Below are 18,568 nucleotides of genomic sequence, written 5' to 3'. Positions count from 1 at the left end.
GAAAGACGGGCCTGTTTTATTTGTCACTTCAGTGAAGTGAATCTCTACGATAGCATGCATGGGTATTATATGACATGGTTAGTACACTGGATGCCTGTCTGTCTGCACTGTATAGGCCTATCAGCTGGAGTGCTTAGATGCATGCTGTGCTGCCAAGAGTGAAGCAGAGTATCTCCCATCATGTCTCCCAAACAACAAATAAAAGTAATTAACACAATTGGTAGTGTTTGACATCAATGTTCTCTCACAACCACTGAAGATCCATGGTCTGTTCAACTGTCATTGTTCCCTTTTGAACACTACTGGGTTAGGAGCCCTAACCAGAGCTCCAGTACATGCTATGATTTGTAAACCAATAAATCAATTTTACAGTCCATTTAAAGTGCTACTTGGGACATCTAAGTGAGATAGGTCTTCAACAGAGAAAGTCTAACTGCCGCCTGTCAGAGCAGTGGACTGACTGTTTAGTTGAGCTTTTCTATAAAGATGATCATTGTGCTTCGAGGATCTCCTGTCACTGCTGCTTGCAGTTCTTCTTTTCTTTGGGTTTAATGCATCCTGATTTGTCACTGTGCCGCTTGGTGGGCGGGATGAAGGCAGGCTCCTCCAGGAAGTCGTGTCGACCGGAGTGAGGGACGGGAGGTGACTGACAGGCTGGGGAGCCTATTGATAGATAGGTTCCTGGTTTTAATGAGCTCTGTACAGAAACATGCGTGTCTGGCTCTATGACAGGCTAATATGCTGCTACCTGACATGGTCTGTCCCACTCGGAGGCTGTCCTTGCTCTGCCTCCTGGCCTTGAAGGTCGGGTCCAGTTCCTCAGCAATATTTCGGATTGGAAAGGCTTGTCTACGAAAACATAAAGTAGTTTAAAATAAAACATTATAATGCCCCATTGCAATGCTAAAATAGCTGTCTAACTTGTAGCCCATCTGGCCATCCATGAGCATCAGCAGAGACTTACAGGCTGGTAGAGGTGGGGCTGGGAGGCTGCTGGTGTGGGGAGTAGTCCTCACTGGGAGAAGGAAGACCCTCAGAGTCCAGTCTCTCTCTCTGGAGGGATGGTATCAGTCAACACAAACACTCTAGCCACAACTACTGGACAAGGATGAATAGGATGAAGTGGAAATGACAACAAATGGTTGTTAATATAGTCTGACATGTTCAGCTTCCAGGCTGGTACCTGTCTCTCCCTGGGTGGTCTCCTGTCCTGGGGGTGGGACGTTTCTCTGGGATCACGCCATGACTCCAGGACATCCAGCTCACGCGACTGGCGCTTAGATTTCATTTCCTGCTTCTGCATGAAGCGGGCAATTTCCTGGAAGACAGGCAACAAAGGTTGGGAGTTTTTTCCTCGTTTCCTTTAAAGAAGGATTGAGCAACTGACTGAGATGGTAATCTAATGGCTCACTATCTTGTTTTCATACCTCATCCTGAGCCACTTGTGCAACTCTGAAGTCTCCTTCTGGGTAAGAGTTAAGTGGAGAGGGTGTAGGCTGGGGACTCTGAATGAACAACTCCAGTTAATGTAGCCAGACTAACAACATTTTCAATAATGTTTATTAGAATTTGTTTAAGTAAGTTGAATTGACATTATGCCTTCCATCCTCCAGGGGAAAGGCCTGATGGTGCATAGTAAAGTGAGGAGGTAGCAGTGTTTGTGTGTTTCCCTCACCCTCCGGAGGAGTCTCTCCTCCTCTTCCTGCAGCCTGCGGGCCAGCTCCTCATCCAACAGCACCTGCTGCAGCTCCCCCATATCCAGGCACGCCCCCTCAGGCTTCAGCCCCGCCCCTGTGGGGATCAAGGTAGAATGAGACCCCATAAGGTAATATGGGATCTGATGAGCGTGGTTTGAAGTGATTCATTATCAGTTGTGTCATTTTGAAGCCAGGGGCTTTCCTGAACACAGCGCACGACCAAGAAAAGTTCTGGCCCCAGTAATACTATGATGAGGCGATGTATGACATACCCTTATGGACAGGTTGACTTTGCTCAAAAGAAACAAATCAAGACAATTTAAGATGGAATTACATGTAGATAAAAGAATATGAAGATAACAAAGAAAACAGTTGATAGGACACCTGCTACTTTCTAAAGAAACGAAAGGCATAGAAGATAAGGATGATGAATTTGAAACCCCTCATTTCAACATAATTTCAACATCTGTGTAAAAATGTTCAATAAATAAAAAAGACCACAGGAGAAAAATACCCTTTCGGAGTCCCCTAAACAGAAAGCCAGATGAGATCTGAAGATTCTCCAGAGTTGATTGAGGGAAGATGAGAGGAGCAGACGTACACACAGAGAGAGAGAGAGAGAGAGGACGACAGCTTGGGCAGCTGCTGCTCCCACCCTGCAGGTCTGAGATGCTGCCGCTAGGGGGCGTTACCTGCTCCTCCACGCCTGGCCCTAGCCCTGGTTGAGGCGCCTCGGCTGCAGAAGCTTTGGCTGCGCTGCGCGAGGCTCCGTGGCCTCTCCTCCCTCCTCTCCTGCTCCTCCTCTGAGCAGTACGCCTCCTCCTCCTTGTGCCCATGCCAGCGTTCACTCACACTTCTCCTGACTCTGTGCTCGTTCAGGGTCCGCCTGCCCTGCAGCCTCTCCTCTGGCCTCCCTGAGCGGGCCCCGTCTCTCCTCCTCCTCTGGCTTCCGCTTCTCTCTTTGATCCCGCCGCGACTCTGCTCTTCCTCCCAGAACTCTGGCCCACAATGCTCCTCTCTCGGAGTGTCGTCATGGTCCCTGGAAGGGTCTCCTCCAGAACCTCTGTCTCTCTCCCCCCTGTGTGGCGGTTTTCTCCTTTCCCTTCCATCACCATGGTAACTGCGCCTGCTGGGTGTGGCCCTCTGGAAAGCCCTCTGTTGTGATTGGGTGTCACTATATGAGACATCACTCCCATCCAGCACCAGGCTGTCCCTTGCCTGACCTCTGACCTGCAGTGACCCACTCTGGAATCTTACAGCAACGCCCCTCTCTCTCAGCACCTGTCCGAGCATCTCCCACACTCCGCTGCTGCGGTCGCCGTGGTAACTGTGGCAGCGCTTAGACTGATCCTGAAAGTGGACATGTCTGTCTGATCCCTCTCTGTAGGTCCAGCTCCTCCCTCGGTCTCTCTCCCTTTCAATGCCTCCATCCATGTCTCTGAGACTGCCTCCATCTCTGACTTCATCAGTGTCTCTGGCCGCATCTCCGTTCAGTCTCCTGGCCAAGTCACCGCTATGACGGGACCGCTCTCTCAACCCGTGTGACTCCCTGTCGTAACTGCTGCGGCTGTCACCGGCCTCATTCTCCCTCCTGTGACCCCATCCCCCCTGACTCTCTCCCGTCTCCTCCACATCCTTCCTACCCCCTTCCTGACCCACCCTGACCCCCTCCCAGTCCCCCCAGGCCCCCCGCTTCTCTCTGAAGCTGCCCCGCAGACCCCTGCAGTCCCTTTGCCCTGGGTTGTGCAGAAGATCCTGGTGGGCACTGCTGGCAGTGTTGAGACGTTTCTCCGGTCTGAGGGCTTTGGAGGCGAGTTGTGCAGGGATAATCGTGTCTGGATCCTCAGAGTCCGTCAGATCACTCAGGTAGCCGGGCTCTCTCAGGTCATTCCTGATTCGCCTAAACGAGGCCATGCGTCCATTGTTTGACCTGAATATTCGGTTGTTCTGGGCCTCTGATGGTCTGGGCAAGTCAGCCCAAAGCTCAGTAGAGTCTGAGTGTGTGTGAGAGGTAGAAGACTGCCACCTGCTGGCGGAGGGCGGCTGGTGCTTCCCCGTGCGGGGCGGGCTGGAGAGGGGGCGCTGGCGAGGGGACGCTGAGGCAGGATCGCTGGCACTCTCTTTAGTTAAGCCACACATGCAAACACAAAAGCAGGGAGGCTTGATGAGGGAGTTAGTGTTTTACACAGACCAAGTGCAGTATTTGCTGGCTGATAGGCAGTAACACATGGCATGGGTCAACACACACACACACGTTCAGTAACATACATGCTTGGGGAGGAAACACAGCAAGCACTGAGCCAAGGCGCTATGCCTGACTGATCACAGGGCATACAGCTGTGACAGAAAGGCTGCCTGAGGGCTGTGTGGAAACAGGGAAAGCACGCGAAGCTGCACAGAATCAAGACACTCATGCAAAGTGAGACAGGAGCCCAGCAAGCGTTAAGGTTTCATCTGTCTAGCACCAACGTGCTACAGCGTCACATAGACCAGCTTGTCCTCTGAAATATTAGCGTCGAAGGAAAAGATACCCAGGAGATTGAAGAGATAGAACTTCTTTGGCAGGTTCACCATTGACTTTGGATGCACACTCCATTCTTTAAGGCTGATTTAGTGCTGTCAAGATGGAATTTTTCTAAAAAGGTACACTCCACATGTTTAGTTCTGCTGATCATGAAAGACAAATAGACACCAGAAAAAGTCCCACAACCATTTAGGGGGATCCCAGATCGTAAAACCATGAAGATTTGAAAAGCTAATGACAGTGAGTGCAACACAATCAATCATCAACAAATGCAAAAAGCTTCTACAACGTACAGGAATCACTAAATAAATGACAATTTTGTGTGAGTTATAAGGACACAACAGAAAGGATAAATGATTTATGTGTGTCGTTTTACCTTCACTAAAGCTCTCCTGCACACTGCTCCTTTGCCTCACTCTTTGCTCCTCCTCTTCCTGGATCCGTTTAGCTATTTCCTGTAGGAAAAAAAGACTCATGATTGGAAATGAGTGAAAATATTTAAATGTAGACAGTATTATAGCATGCATTTCCATGCTACATCTGTGCCATGCATGAGTTGGAGTGCAATATGGAGTACCAATTTAGACCACAAGGTGTCAGTATCAGACTAACCATGATCCAACAAAGTAGTTAAACACCACAAAAACATGGAGAAAACAAAGAATGATACAACAGTGAAACCACAGATAACTGGCTTGTCTCTGTTCTATACATCAGTGGCTAGATTTGCTGGAAGGTTTGGGAGTGTCAGCCATGGTAAACGTAAAGGCTCGCTGCAGCATTTGTCACTACAAACACCACACCATTGATCATGGTGAACTATATTACCATGACATACCTCAGTAGTTCAACCAGGACGAGATCAAGACGACAACCTTTTAAACTTCTAAAATCAATTGACATGTAAAGGTGTTTGAAGAGGCAGCATGAGTGGGCATGCAGTATTGTGTGTGTGTGTGTGTGGGCAGCATGAGTGGGCATGCAGTGTTGTGTGTGTGTGTGGGCAGAATCACGCTGGGTGAGTTACAGTTACAGTGGCTTTGTGGGGAGCTCTGGCAGGCCCACAGTAGCAGCACAAAGCCTGTTCCAGGTGGCCGAGCTGGGCTGGTTATTTCAGGCAGGCCTCGGGCTGACTCAATGGAAACTAAGGGGCCATGTAGGCCAGGGGCGGAGGGAGAGAGGGCGGGAGGGAGAGAGGGAGGAGGGAGAGAGAGAGGAGGGAGAGAGGGAAGGCGGGAGGGAGGGAGAAACAGCCTTTCATCTCCCTACGCCTGGGCTTTGGTCTGGAAAAAGTGCTGAGCTCCTAACAGAGAGGCAGAGAGGACTGTGTCTCTTTGACCAACACCTCGTCATGGAGTCCTGCCAGCCCGTACCAGGACTCCCAGTCCTCCACTCGCTCCGCAATATTTCCCCAGCACACACACACGCACCTATCTACTGGGTTTCATAAAAAAGTGAGTTGGTATCATAGGCAACAGCTCCCTGTAACCTTCCACTTGTGGCTAATCCTGATAATTACCCAACAGGCTTGGAGGGTCCTATCAGTTCAGTGATATTTCTAATGAGAGGAAGAGCACGATTTAATAAGGTCCATAAAGGCAAACACAGCTCCTCTTGCTGTTAACACAGAGTGCCTTGCTAGCTTTGCCAGCATCAGCAGACAATTAGCAGCTTGACATGGCAGGTTAGCTCCCAGAGTGCCATGGGGATCTGGCATTTAGGCAGGCACAGCCTGGCTCCTTCTGCTTCATAATTAGAGAGACAGTCTGCAGGGAGGACAATATTTAATCAACATCACAGATCAGCCAGTCTGCTAGAAAGGTGAGTTTGCTGTAGAGAGGAAGCTCATCATTACATTCAACATCCCAGATGTCTTTGAAAAGAGCAGGTTCATTTAGCTGAGTGTGAAGATTCTGCAGATGACAGACTATTACTGCCAATGAGGAATTAATACAAGTGTGCCGCTTAAAATTCTATTAATACACGTACTTAATCTTTTTCCACATACTGTGCTTCTCATATTCACCAGAAACACTACTGAAACACAGGTTCAACTCCCACAGCAACTCCACTGTTCCTAGACCAGTCTAGCCCAAACATAGCCCGTGCTCCACCCTGGCCTCCACCCTAGCCCCCCCACAGGAACATGGTGAACACCCTGGGCCCCACCCTAGCCCCCCCACAGGAACATGGTGAACACCCTGGGCCCCACCCTAGCCCCCCCACAGGAACATGGTGAACACCCTGGGCCCCACCCTAGCCCCCCCACAGGAACATGGTGAACACCCTGGCCTCCACCCTAGCCCCCCCACAGGAACATGGTGAACACTCTGGCCTCCACCCTAGCCCCCCCACAGGAACATGGTGAACACCCTGGCCTCCACCCTAGTCCCCCCACAGGAACATGGTGAACACCCTGGGCCCCTCCTTCACACTTCCCAAACAAGGAGCCTTTATGAAAGAGCCATACTGGGGCAGCTTCCATTAGAGGGAACATATGATCCTGGTCCACTCTTGTCTGGCCTCCTGGGAGGTTTGGCAGCAGGGTTGGCATCCTTCCCTATAGATTTATACAGAGAAGCTCAAGGACTATTTAACTTCAGTCTATTGTCTGCCTTTCTCTTGCACTCACACACATACATACACACATACAGTGTGTGTACAATGGCTAGCTTCTGTGTGCACAGTAGGGACGGCTCTGAGAGGTGATGGATGGGAAATGTCTGAGTGAGCTCCTTATTCCCAGGTCAGGACCACAGTTTATTCTGCTACTGGGAGGGGGGGGGGGCTAAAACGATTAAGACAACCATTACTGTACGAAGAAGTTCCCTCAGAGGGAACGGCCAGCCGTTATGGTCGATGGTGAAAATAAAGAGCCTTTTCTGGTAACAACGTTTGGAGCCGTCTTAACCTTAACCCTGATGGGTGAATTGGCACGTCCTGATTTGATATGCAGGGTTTTTCAGAGGTTAATGAGTTCTATGAGGCCCGTCTCTCCTCAAGCTAACCTTGAGTGAGGAAGGGGAGGGGGGGGCTGATGGAAGGGGTGGGGAGGAAGCAGGGAAAGGAAGCAGATCTGGAGTCCCATCACTGCTCGCCCGTCCTCTCGGGTCTGGACAAAGTGCTCGTATGTGGACTCCATCACCGCCCTCTGACTCGTGCGGGGCGCACGAGTCCCTCAACACAGCTGTGCTACTCTGCGACCTCGTTCATTATCCGTCCCCTCCTCCGTCTCCAGGGAGAGGAGGCGCGTGTCTCTTCGCGCCCAGGCGGCCACAGAGGCGCGCAGTCAGCTCAGGAGAATGTCATCAGCTCAGCGCTCGCGTGGTCATTGGTCAAACCACCGTGAGCCCCGGGGCACTGTCTGTCCTCTCACCTCGTCCTCCTGCTCCCTCCTGCGGGCCTCCTCGTCAGCACACCTCTGGATCTCCTCCTGGATCCTACGGGCGTACTCAGAGTCCTGCTCCTCACTACAGACACACACACACACACACAGAGGGCAATGAGATAGATACCGGAGACAGAAGAGCAAGCTGGTTTATTTACAGTAGAGTGCAGCATGCCACAACCAAGGAGCCATGAGCTCTCTCAAAGTTTACACAGCACTGGAATGTTTGTGGAGTCTGTCATGATTGTGAAAACAGACAGGGTGAAATGAATGTGTACAGGAGAGGACAGCACAGTATTTCACATGTTGGAAAGAGAGAGCGAGAGAGAGAGGAGAGAGAGCGAGAGAGAGGGAGAGAGAGAGGTGGAGCGTCAGCGTGTACAGTGTGTGTCTCACAGTTGTCTCGTTGCCTGGCTGAGCCGGGCTCTCCGCTGAGCTCCCTGCTCCTCCTCCTCGTCCTGGAGTCTCTTAGCGATGCGGATGTCATTCTGCACCAGCTGGTTCTTCTGGATGTTGGTGGTGTAGTATTGCTCAACTGGGACAGAGGACGGGAGCGGATCAGACAGGACGTGGCGTGGACTTGCGTAGAAGGACCCTGGGGGGGGGGGGGGGGGGGGGGGGTCATGTGACCCCGTACTTACTCTCCTGCTCCTGCAAGTTGTGTGCCAAGGCGCCGTCCTCCAGCACTGCAAAACACTGGCACACTGAAGGACGAGGAGGAACAGGGGGAATGAACTGTCAGAGACACACCCAGATACACACGCCCAGTAATATGCAGTTGTCATTGTTTGACTTGACAACAGAAAAGGGATGACTAATCGGAGCATGTTCAGCGATTGGCCTGAGCCCATGTTACCCTGACTAAGGAGAGATGAGGCTAGGGATGGGCAGAGCTGAAAGCACATTGGCGTGGGCACAGGGCAGACCGCCCATGCTTTTGGCAGGGCACTGAGCTCTCCCTAAGAACAGAATAATGTAGAGCCATGGCACGTGGTGGGAGAGGTAGAAGAGTTCAGACTGACACACAGGCAGGCATGCACACACACGCACACACACACTAAGCTCTATATTTGATTTAACAATTTCAACAACGGCGAATTATCCATAAACTGGAACCACATCTGAGCAGGGTGGAAGCTGTTGCAGCCATCCCGCCAGTTTGGGTACATCTATTACTGTCATTCCTGCCCAGAGTCTGAGCTCCATGTCTGGAGGGCAAAGGGTTAGTCTCAGTGGACCAGCCAGTCTGTAATTGCGACAGCAGCTGCAGTCTGGAGAGCAGACATCAATGTGTGTGTGAGGGTATACTTATATGTGCATTATGTGTGTGTGTCTTGACAGAAAGCTGGGCCCCATTGGGCCTCTACTGTCCCTTCTCCACTGCAGGCCTAGCCACATACTGTACTGCTCCACAATCAGGTCAATCTCCTTTCATAGCCAAATAAACAAGCAGAGGGTGGATCTCAATAACTACCTAAGACACACTGTCACATGCAGAGTGGAGTAAAAGGTTGAAGATAAGCAGTCCGGGGGTCTATCCTTAATGCCTGTCTCTCGGTCTGCCAGGGGCCCCAGGCCTTCCCACAGGAGCCTCTACACATCAGTGACCCCTGCCCCCTCATATCAATCACCCCTGGGGCAGGGTCCTACTCTAGCCCCCAGAGGCATCTCCCCTGGCCCAGAGACTGACATTCACCACCCCTTGACCACCTGCTGAAAAGGGTAATATCCACTATCATTTTACACACCCCTACCCTCCCCCAGCCAGCCCTACAGCGTTTAGAGACAGGGAGAGCAGAGAGAGAAAGATACATAGAGGGGAGACACAGAGAGGGAGGGAGACTGATACAGATACAGAGATTAAAGAGAAAGTGAGACTGTGTAAAAGTGTTCCCAGATGTGCAGAGGAGCCTCTGTTAAGCATAGGAACACAGGCTGACCTCAAGCTGAGAGGATTGTTTTAAGTTCTAGAAAGGGATCATGTTTGAATCTGAAGGTGGAGACCACAGTATTCCTCCAATCTTTGATCTGCTCCTCTATCTTAACAGTCCCTAAGTGGCTGGCTTGTTTTGCTATTCTAAAGTGTTTAGAGAAGCCCAAACTGCCTGGATGCCTGTGGGGTGCTCAATGTGTGTGTGAGTGAGTGTGTCTGTTTAAATAAACTCAGAGACTAATGTAGCCAAGTCACTGGAAAATATAAATATTGTTTGTTTGACAGACATATGGCATCACTGTAGCTGGTCCTTCACTATCTTCTCTCCTCAGACAGAAAGAACAACACTTCCAGATCAAGGCTGTTACTTAAATGTTTTCAAATTGCTACATGATTTAAGTTCTTAATAGCAATATAAAGAAAATAAGGGCTAAAACATGCAGCAAGTGACGCTAGTTTGCAAGGCACTACTGCAGTCAGGAGCCAAACCTGACAAACACCAGGCTTCTTTCTAATCCCTCCGCTGAATCCACCAGGCCTGGCCTGACCAGGCTGTGTGCTGGAGGAAACACTCTCCTCTGACTAGAAACAACTCCCTCTTATTAGCTTCCACTCCAAAGGCCCTCTTTAGACAGTTTGAAAGACTAACAGGTTTGTGTTTACACCCCTGAGACACAAGCAGGGAGATGTTACCCTTCCCTACCCGCACTACATCTTACCCGAACAATGCCCTTCCATGTTGGGTTTACACAGGCAGGCGCAGGTCACAGAGCCAGTCAAACTGAGGACGGCTCTTCATTGTCTTCTCTGGTAAATAAGGAAGGGAGGGAGTCCCTCCAAAGCCCTGGGGCAAAACCAAGTGACTCAAGTGTGTCTGCAAGAAAACTATTTTGTTTCGTTTTGTCTGTGATGAGAAGTTTGTCTCCAGTAGGAGCTCCATCGAGGAAGGCCAAACTCACAGTAGACTTTACTCATTACCACTAAGCCACAATTTCAATTCATTTTTACTTCACAGAAGGATGAGCTGCAGTTTTACGAGCGTGAGGCTTCAAAGCCAGGTTAACCCTTGCTAAGGCAGAAACATAAACACTAACACCTGTCATGTGCCTCTAACTGGATAAGCCACCTGCCCCTGTGTGACCAGTCTGCCTGTACTGGGGACTGGGATTAGGCCATAATCTGACAGCAGAGATCTGGGAACAGGATGACACGCAAGGCCTTCGTCTCCATTCACCCCGCCTCAGAGCTGGATGGCCCAGGCGAGGAGGGTGAGCACTGAGCAGTAATGAGTGGGAGTGGCTGTATGGACGGGTGTGTCTGCATTGTGGATTTACTTGTTTTCAGGAACTCAAATTACCCTCTCAGGGGAGTGTAGACAAGGTTCAAAGCCAGTGGGTACGGTTTTAGTGAGTTTAAAACAGATTTCCTATCGCAGAGGCAGAGGCCGTCTGAGGCATTTTGGGCTCACAGCAAAAACAAAAGCTCCGTCTCTGCATGCTTGCAGGATCTGAGAGGGTATCCTAAGCCTCTTGACAAACTACTTGGCCATTGACTACCCCCTGTCTTGGTTGTCGAGTAAAAGGGTATAGAGGAAAAGTTCTATCTGAAAACAACAGCTTGTAGTGGCAGATGATTACTTAAGGCCGAATTACACTACTCCGACTCCATTACGGACAGACGGAGTCGGACGGATTCATTGAATTTATAGTACTCCGAAGGCTGTGGGTGCTGAAAACAATTCACCGCCAGAAAAGTAGGTGGAGCAAAGCCTGCCACATGACGTCTTTGTGTGTGGAACTCATTGCGTACCAATCACAGCCAAGGGGTATCTGTAAAATTACAGACTAGCGGAGGGAAATCAGGAAAATCAGGAGGTGCATGTAGAGCTCTCCGAGGGGCTCTCCGAGGGCGTTCCAGATCTGAGAGGGCAGTCCCTGTGTCCGTCTCCATGATAACAGAGTAGTATAATTTGGCCTTTAGAGTACCGGTAGTGGTGGGTGGGATTACAGTATTGGGATTAATAAAGATAGGGAGACATAGAAGGACATTATGGCGAATAGCATGATGGATGATGGAGAAAATCGGTTTCATGTGGAGACTCTCTGGGGGTGCTAAACTAGGTCAAAGTGCAGATTGGAGAGCTGGAAGGGGCATCATGACCTCCAGAGGCCAGACCATAAGAAACCTTCCCTCTCATGAATCTTCCTCCACTGGGACTGGAGGGTCACCAATCCCCAAAGTTTTTCCTGATCAGGCGTGGTCAGGAGCAAATCTCCTGGCTATCACTACTATGAAAATGAGTGGAAAGTGAATGCAAATGCATCAAGGCCTCCACTGGTGAGATAAACTCACTCTCCCTCTTATCCAAGTCTGCTTCAAAGCAACAGAGGCAGTAGCAATGTGTATGAGGCTGGCAGACAAAGAAGCTGTAGGAAGGAGAGTGGGAGAAAGTGACAAGGGTTCTATTTTAGGCTAAAATCCCTACCAGCCACCCACGCACCCTCCCTCCTCCCTGGTCTGGTCTGTACTGCCGTTTCTTACTCCTTGCCACCTTACCACAAAGTCTTTCCCCACCCTTCTTCTCCTTTCTGTGCAATTTTAAGAGTTTTTTAAATGACAGGAGCCACAAGCTCATGGGTTGGACACAGACATCATGGATGGCCAGGAAAGTAGGAGTAAGAGAGGAAGTTGAAGGGCAGTGGGACTCTCTGGGTCACTGTGATAGAGTGACTGGGAGGGGGAGGAGAGGGGGAGGAGAGGGGGAAGAGGGGCATTCCGTAGGGAACTGCATTCCCCTCGGCGAGTCTATATCAGGAAAGCAGCCAGAGGAAGAAAAAAAACAGGAACAGATAAGGGGGAGTGAAAACAAAGCCTGTTGACTTGGCTGAGACTTAAGGATGGGGAAGCTGTAATTGGGCCAGAAGTACAGATGTGGGAATCACTGTACTTCAGGAAATTGAATCATAAATGGGTCTAGTTAGATATATTAGATAAATAACTTGAATGTTTTTCTTTTTGGTTTGGGTAAACCAAAAAGAAAAGATAAGTATAACTAACAATAAATTGTGAGGAAAAATAGACTGATCAGACATATTATAGAAGGCTGACGTTGTTTAATTAGGCAGTCTACAACTGTCCAACGTAGTCTAATACACGCTTTGTCTGCTGAATGTGCCCTGTTTAATGAACCTTGAAAATGCTATCTACCACAGTGTGTCCTTTGTCTAGAAAAACAAAAGTGTAAAGGAAAATTATCTCCTAGTGAATTTCTGTCTTGCTCATTAGTAGCCTAAGCTTTTTATGCAGAGGTACCAGCTAAACCACCAAACACACACTGTGACCTACAAACTCAATTCATTCCTTCCAGCCCGGTGTATTGTGATGTCTAGGAGACACCATATTTTCCCCTCACACAGTAATTACTGTGTAAATCTGGAATGTCCATCAAATTCCTTGCCGTTATCAGCAGCATGCAGGACACACACACCAGCCAGCCAGCCAGCCTTGGTCTTGGCATGACTAGTCTGACTGCACTATTCTGACCTGTCTGTACAGCAACACAGATATCTGTCTGTCTGCGGTAATCTATATTAATGTTGTGTTAAGGAATCACAAGTACCCCTTATCCCTGTTGGAAAAAAATCCCTGGTAGGGAACAGAAGGACAGGAAGACAAGATGACAAGTAATGCTCTGTGGCAAACCTGCACCTTTTTAGACAAAGCAAATTACTGAGCTCCATAGAGGGGGGGGGCAAAGAGTCAAATATACTGTTGCATGAGGAGGCCGTCAAGAGAAAGGTTTGCTTAACGTTAGAGCCAGCACTACCCACATGACTACGATTACACTACTACTAGTAACGGGCTCAATATATGGCTCAATTGAGCAATAATGAGTTACACATTATAAAGAGTGAAATGTACAAGACAACGCACATTCTGTCTGTTTAACAAGAAGAACAAGAAACCTGTCAAGTCTGAAGACAAGTCTTGTTTAGAGAATTAAGAGTGTGTAGGTATACCTTCCTGTACACGAGGCAGGTGGGACTGATCAATCTCCAGCTCTGTCATGGCTGTTCCTGGGGTCACAGCCTCATGATACACAGTCTTCCAGAGCACGCTCAACACAGTCACTGTAGGCACACTTACAGAAAATAATGAAATTACAGTAACAGTTACTTTGTTTTTTACTCTGAATGTCATTTAAACATGTTGTTTTCTCTCCTGGTCACTATATGAAGGGACAGGGTCAATTTAAGGTTATTATAAAAGATTGTTGTAAATGATTGCTTACTTGTAGGTAGGACTATCTCCAAAACTATCTTCAGCATGACAGGGCAATGGTTACGGTAGCTTAGCTATCACCACTGGAAAATTATGTTGCCAACGCCTCATGCAAAACATTTAGATGTGCTAAAATGTCGAAAAGCTACGTGTGTAGTCAAGGCTAATTCCTTAGGCTAACTAAAGCTTTTGTTTAAAAACCTACTAAGAATTTGTAGGTTTTATTTTTATTAGTCAAGTTCATGGAATATAGCCTATTAAACTGCGGTTTCAAAACGTAGTTTACTACAGTAGATTAGTCACCTACCTGTTGTACGCTGCAGTGTTGTTTGTTGATGCACATGAGCAAACAAGACAGTAAAGTGTCAACTTGCGTTGTCTGTTCTTTTTACATCGCCTTATCCAGTCAGGTATTTAATACTACTAGTATTCATCATAGTTCGACACACGAAGATAACAAAAAAGTCTGATTCAATCCGTTTCGACTAAGATCTAAAACTATCTCAGTTCATCAAAGAGACAAAGCATAAGGCAAAGCTACGGAGTGTAGGGTAACCCAGCGCGGACAAACTTCTCACTCGTCTAGTGAAGCTTCCACAAATGTTTCTGGATCGTACCTCAGTTATCAGCAGTGCGCCGTCGATCGGACGTGGACACAAGTTCAAGCCACAGTTGCTCTTTTGTTACATAGACAATTGTGTTAAGTAGACAATCATTAACATTTATTGGGTCTGGCAAAGGCCACGGAAGGGAACGACCTACCAATAGAAGTTCGCAGGACCCGAGGAAAACGTCTGTTGCAGGAATATGGGACAGTGACAGCACTAACAAACCACTATGCCACATTCATCCTCTCTGAACATCATCCTCTCCATAGACCCTGAGTTGATCAACTGTGAAAGTACTTTGGGGGAATCAAACCCCTTATCTGTCACTGTGGTGGTGACTGAACCCCTGCCTGTCCACACGTCTATCACTGAATAAAGAGGAAGCTGTTGGGGTCATGAGTGTGTGATACCTGGGAAGAGGTGTAGCTAAGTGACAGTTCCGTGCAGTGTGGATCCAAACAGTTTGTTTGTTTTGTTTTCAAAGTTTGTTTTCAAATCTGGATGGGACAGCTTTTTTATGAGGATGCAGCCATTAATATAATTTTCTTCATAAAAAATGGGGGCGACGGTTTGCTTTTTTCATGTATAATGAAACCTATGCCCCTGGACCAAACCACTACACTTGCACAAAGGACAAGTTTACCAAAGCACATTCATTCCCAGTAATTTTCTGCCATCTGCTGGTCTCTTTAGGCAAAGCTTGGTATTGGGTAATCGTGAGATGGACCTGGGAGACTGAATTGGTTAACCTGTGAAAATCCAAATTAATCACAAATAATAGGGGATTTGCATCTTGTGATATTTTAAGTAGGCCTTAGAGATAAACCAGAACAACACTAAGAAGAAAACTGGAAGTGTTAAGGAAGTCATTAACATCTCTCTTCCCCCTCCTGCTGTGCAGTTTTATATTTAGTTACCACCAACTTTAGACTATTTTTGGTCAATAAATGGGTTATATTCTTTTGTTAAAATCCTGTTCTCATATTTCTCACTTATTCAAATTTATTTCTCAGCTATTTGTTGCTCCACCTAAAACTAAGCTTTCTCTGGTTCAGGTGCTTGAACCAGGGAACTATCGTCTCAGCACATGGTGGAGTTCTGGCCAGTTTCAAAATATTAAAATATGTTCTATAAATACCTATAAAAGATTAATGAGATGGTCCTTGTCTAATGCTATCTATAAATTCGAATGGCTTATAGTGACACACACCCACTAAACAGATTGTCTGGCCTTCCAACGATAAAGTAAATGTCACCGTCGCCTCTCTGACCCAGATTATCATACGGGAGGTAGGACACGGACGTCACAACTCCAATAAATATACAAATGAACATCCTGACATAGGACACAGCAAAATGTTACTTTCTAATGAGCTCCCCCCACCTGTCTACGCAGCCTGCTGGCCAATAGCTAGCCCGGTCCTTCCTCTGTCTATCCTGTATGGACGTACACATAAAGCAGAGTTTATGGCAGGACTAAGGAAAAGTGAAAGCACAGATATAACATCTTGCCAGAACAAGGCCACTCAAGTGTTTGTGCATCAATCAAACTGACTCAATGACCCATGGCCAATTCTGCACTGAATTAAACAGTCTCCAAATGTCAGACGATTAAGGGGTCTGGCTTTTACTGTAAAGGTGTATAGGCATATTTACATTTACATGTATTCATTTAGCAGACACTTTTATCCAAAGCGACTTACAAGAAAGAGCTTTACAAAAAGTGCATAGGTCAATGATCATAAACAACGAGATAGCCCCAAAAACATCGCGGGTAGCCAAAACATGAAGCATACATTGTGAAAAGAAAATAAGTGCCAATGGGTAGAACCAGAAGAGCAGTAGTTAAACAAATTACAATTAAACAACATGATCCTCGAAAGTGCTTGAGTGTACCTTGAGGATAGCAAGCAACAATAATATAATTCACATATACGGGACATCCATTACTACATCTATGCAAGTATGTAAAATATTGCATTGGACATTTCAGTCCAAGTACTCTGTTGCAATATGAGTATGACAATAAATATCAGTAAGTCTGCTACTAGTTTGCTGTATTTCACAACAAATACCAAACTGCCTGCAGTTGTAAAAATCTATGATTTCCAATATCAGCATCTTACTCCACTAAGAAAAGAAAATAACCAAGAATCTCCAACCAAATGCCGACAAATGAACCAACAAGTGTGTAACTGTGCTCATCCTCTTCAGTTCATCCTTGACAGTTGCCTATCAGTGACCTGGCGTGTTTGGAAGGATCCCTGAGAGAGCTTTGAAGAGTGTGTTCACGGAGTGAGTTCATATGGTTGAAGAGTCATTGAGCAGGTTGATTAATTCAAAACAAAACAGTCTTTTGTATGACTCCACCTGCTCCTTCAGAGGTGTCTGAAGAGGCGGAATCTCAGACATCTGGTCAGGTCCGATTTAAACAGTCAATAAAAATAGTCAATCAATTCCTCAGGCTGGTAAAACACGGCTCTGGCCCGGACTCATAGTCCACAATGCAGGTCTGTTTCACTGAGCCCATAACTCAGCTGTGTGTCAGGGTGTTGATTTATCATGGACAGGGAGGCGGTGACATGTGGTCGGTTAAGGATGGTGGGGATGATGGGGAGGGGGTACAGCCATGGGGTATATAACCCACCGAAGGTGACCAGAGAGAAGACTTCCATCTCTGGATCTCAGCAGGACCTCTCAGGACTCCTTCAAACCCACTGGTGTGCCCCTGCTGTACTCTGTCCTGCCCCCTGTGGAGATGATGTGGAACCTGTTTGTGTCTTGGACCTTCCTGCTGGTGGCTTCTGGTCCGCTGTTGGCCCATCCCATCACAGAGTCTGCGGAGATGCCCTACTCAGGACCTGGTGAGTTTTCACCATCAACCTCAACAGGTTGGGGGCTGGTTAGAGGGTGTGAGGGTAGTCGCTAGACAGAGGAGCTTAATACTATAATACTGATAGTCTAATAATTACAATTTAAGATGATCACTGAATACATTGCTGTGATTGGTGGTGTCTGTACATACAGTATACTAACATTCTTAGCTATTTGTCATTGCATAGCTGAATTTCACCATTATTTACTCACCACAGAGTGTTTGCATGTGTCGATTTAATGTTGCCTGTGTGTTGCCATGTCAGTGTCGGTGGAGGATAGAGGGGCTGGTAGTCCAGACGAGCTGTCCTACTCAGAGCAGATGTACCTTCCCCAGATGGCTCCTGCTCTCAGATACGCCTCCCTCTTATCTGGAGAGATCAACAGAGATGGTGAGAGACAATACTGAGAGACAACACAGCAAACCCATATGTTTGGAAAATTAGGAACTCATCAACAAGATTGTTGTTCATTAACAAATTATTCAGAAGACATAATGATCCATACCATGCCTGTGTCTTGACTCCCACAGGTCTTAGAACAACTGGACTTCTTCCAAGGCAGATGCAAAGAGATGTGAGTATTTTTAATGTGAGGTACAGGATTTAGCTTTGTTGTTTTAGGAGTCAGAGAAGATAACCGAAAACTGCTCCTCTGTTCCAGGTCCTCTTGGAGAAATCCAACCATTTAAGTCCTTTCAGTCGCTTCCTGGGGATTCGAAAACAGTTCAAGAAGAGGGGAGGAAACTCTGAGTGCTTCTGGAAGTACTGTGTTTAACAGTCAAAACAGACCAATACTAATAGACAGGGCTTGCACTATTAAATGATCCCTTTCACACACGCAGACAGATAAAGACAAAAGGCACTCACACACTGTACAAAGGCAGTAATGATACTGTACAGATTATATATTGAAGAAGATAATAAAAAATGCTGCAGAATATTTGAGGACTACAGTATTTTTTTTAGATCCAGTTTTCTAGGCTGGTCAATGTCACACATATGTTAAAAATGTTAATGTTAAAATGTAAACTGTTAAATGTTGCTCAGATAAGATGTTTGTGTGTGATGAATAAGTGAATGGCTGTAAGTTGGATTTAAATAAATACAAATAAAAAGTTATATTTGCACGAACGCTAAAATATTTGAATGATTTACTTTAACAATGAAAAGCTCATTGCAAACAAGTGAAGGGAGAAATGAGACAATATCAAACTGTTTTAGAGTTTTCTTCATTTTTTTCTTTTTTTATTATTTTACAGCA

At 47.1% G+C, this 18,568-nt stretch overlaps 2 protein-coding genes across 4 annotated transcripts; one reads left to right on the top strand and one right to left on the bottom strand.

The window, feature by feature from the left end:
- Positions 1 to 89: 89 nt before the first annotated feature.
- On the bottom strand, positions 90 to 14,432 carry ccdc187 (coiled-coil domain containing 187). 3 transcript variants are annotated; one of them, XM_062459404.1, is made up of 12 exons: positions 14,132 to 14,432; positions 13,562 to 13,682; positions 8,251 to 8,295; positions 8,006 to 8,144; positions 7,598 to 7,691; positions 4,598 to 4,676; positions 1,676 to 1,791; positions 1,428 to 1,505; positions 1,184 to 1,318; positions 965 to 1,053; positions 749 to 849; positions 90 to 663 (listed from the first exon to the last, which is right to left on the bottom strand). In XM_062459404.1, exons 2-12 carry the CDS (start codon positions 13,608 to 13,610, stop codon positions 515 to 517), a joined length of 1,074 nt encoding a protein of 357 aa, XP_062315388.1. In that variant the 5' UTR covers positions 13,611 to 13,682; positions 14,132 to 14,432; the 3' UTR covers positions 90 to 514. The 3 variants fall into 3 exon arrangements, with proteins under 3 accessions (XP_062315388.1, XP_062315387.1, XP_062315386.1); XM_062459403.1 differs by having other exon boundaries at positions 8,251 to 8,313; positions 13,562 to 13,683; positions 14,131 to 14,430; XM_062459402.1 differs by lacking the exons at positions 4,598 to 4,676; positions 7,598 to 7,691; positions 8,006 to 8,144; ... (1 more) ...; positions 13,562 to 13,682; positions 14,132 to 14,432 and adding an exon at positions 2,390 to 3,325.
- Positions 14,433 to 17,159: 2,727 nt separating this feature from the next.
- Positions 17,160 to 18,392, top strand: LOC134018273 (urotensin-2-like). Its single transcript, XM_062458157.1, has 4 exons — positions 17,160 to 17,295; positions 17,572 to 17,697; positions 17,838 to 17,881; positions 17,969 to 18,392. The coding sequence occupies exons 1-4, from the start codon at positions 17,190 to 17,192 to the stop codon at positions 18,080 to 18,082; spliced, it is 390 nt and encodes a 129-aa protein (XP_062314141.1). The 5' UTR covers positions 17,160 to 17,189; the 3' UTR covers positions 18,083 to 18,392.
- The last annotated feature ends 176 nt before the right edge of the window (positions 18,393 to 18,568 follow it).

Source organism: Osmerus eperlanus, chromosome 4, assembly GCF_963692335.1.
Source record: "Osmerus eperlanus chromosome 4, fOsmEpe2.1, whole genome shotgun sequence".
NCBI lineage: Eukaryota > Metazoa > Chordata > Actinopteri > Osmeriformes > Osmeridae > Osmerus > Osmerus eperlanus.
Note: the sequence above shows the minus strand (reverse complement) of the source record. Positions and strands in the feature narration are given on the sequence as shown.

Excerpts from the sequence above, each read along its gene's own strand:
- ccdc187 (XM_062459402.1), bottom strand. The coding sequence starts at position 3,131 with ATGGATGGAGGCATTGAAAGGGAGAGAGACCGAGGGAGGAGCTGGACC. Across the intron at positions 1,792-2,389 it reads GGCCAGGCGTGGAGGAGCAG|GGGCGGGGCTGAAGCCTGAG; the intron begins GTAACGCCCCCT and ends TGATCCCCACAG. Across the intron at positions 1,054-1,183 it reads GACCACCCAGGGAGAGACAG|AGAGAGAGACTGGACTCTGA; the intron begins GTACCAGCCTGG and ends CCATCCCTCCAG.
- LOC134018273 (XM_062458157.1), top strand. The coding sequence starts at position 17,190 with ATGATGTGGAACCTGTTTGTGTCTTGGACCTTCCTGCTGGTGGCTTCT. Across the intron at positions 17,698-17,837 it reads TGGAGAGATCAACAGAGATG|GTCTTAGAACAACTGGACTT; the intron begins GTGAGAGACAAT and ends TGACTCCCACAG. Across the intron at positions 17,882-17,968 it reads CAAGGCAGATGCAAAGAGAT|GTCCTCTTGGAGAAATCCAA; the intron begins GTGAGTATTTTT and ends CCTCTGTTCCAG.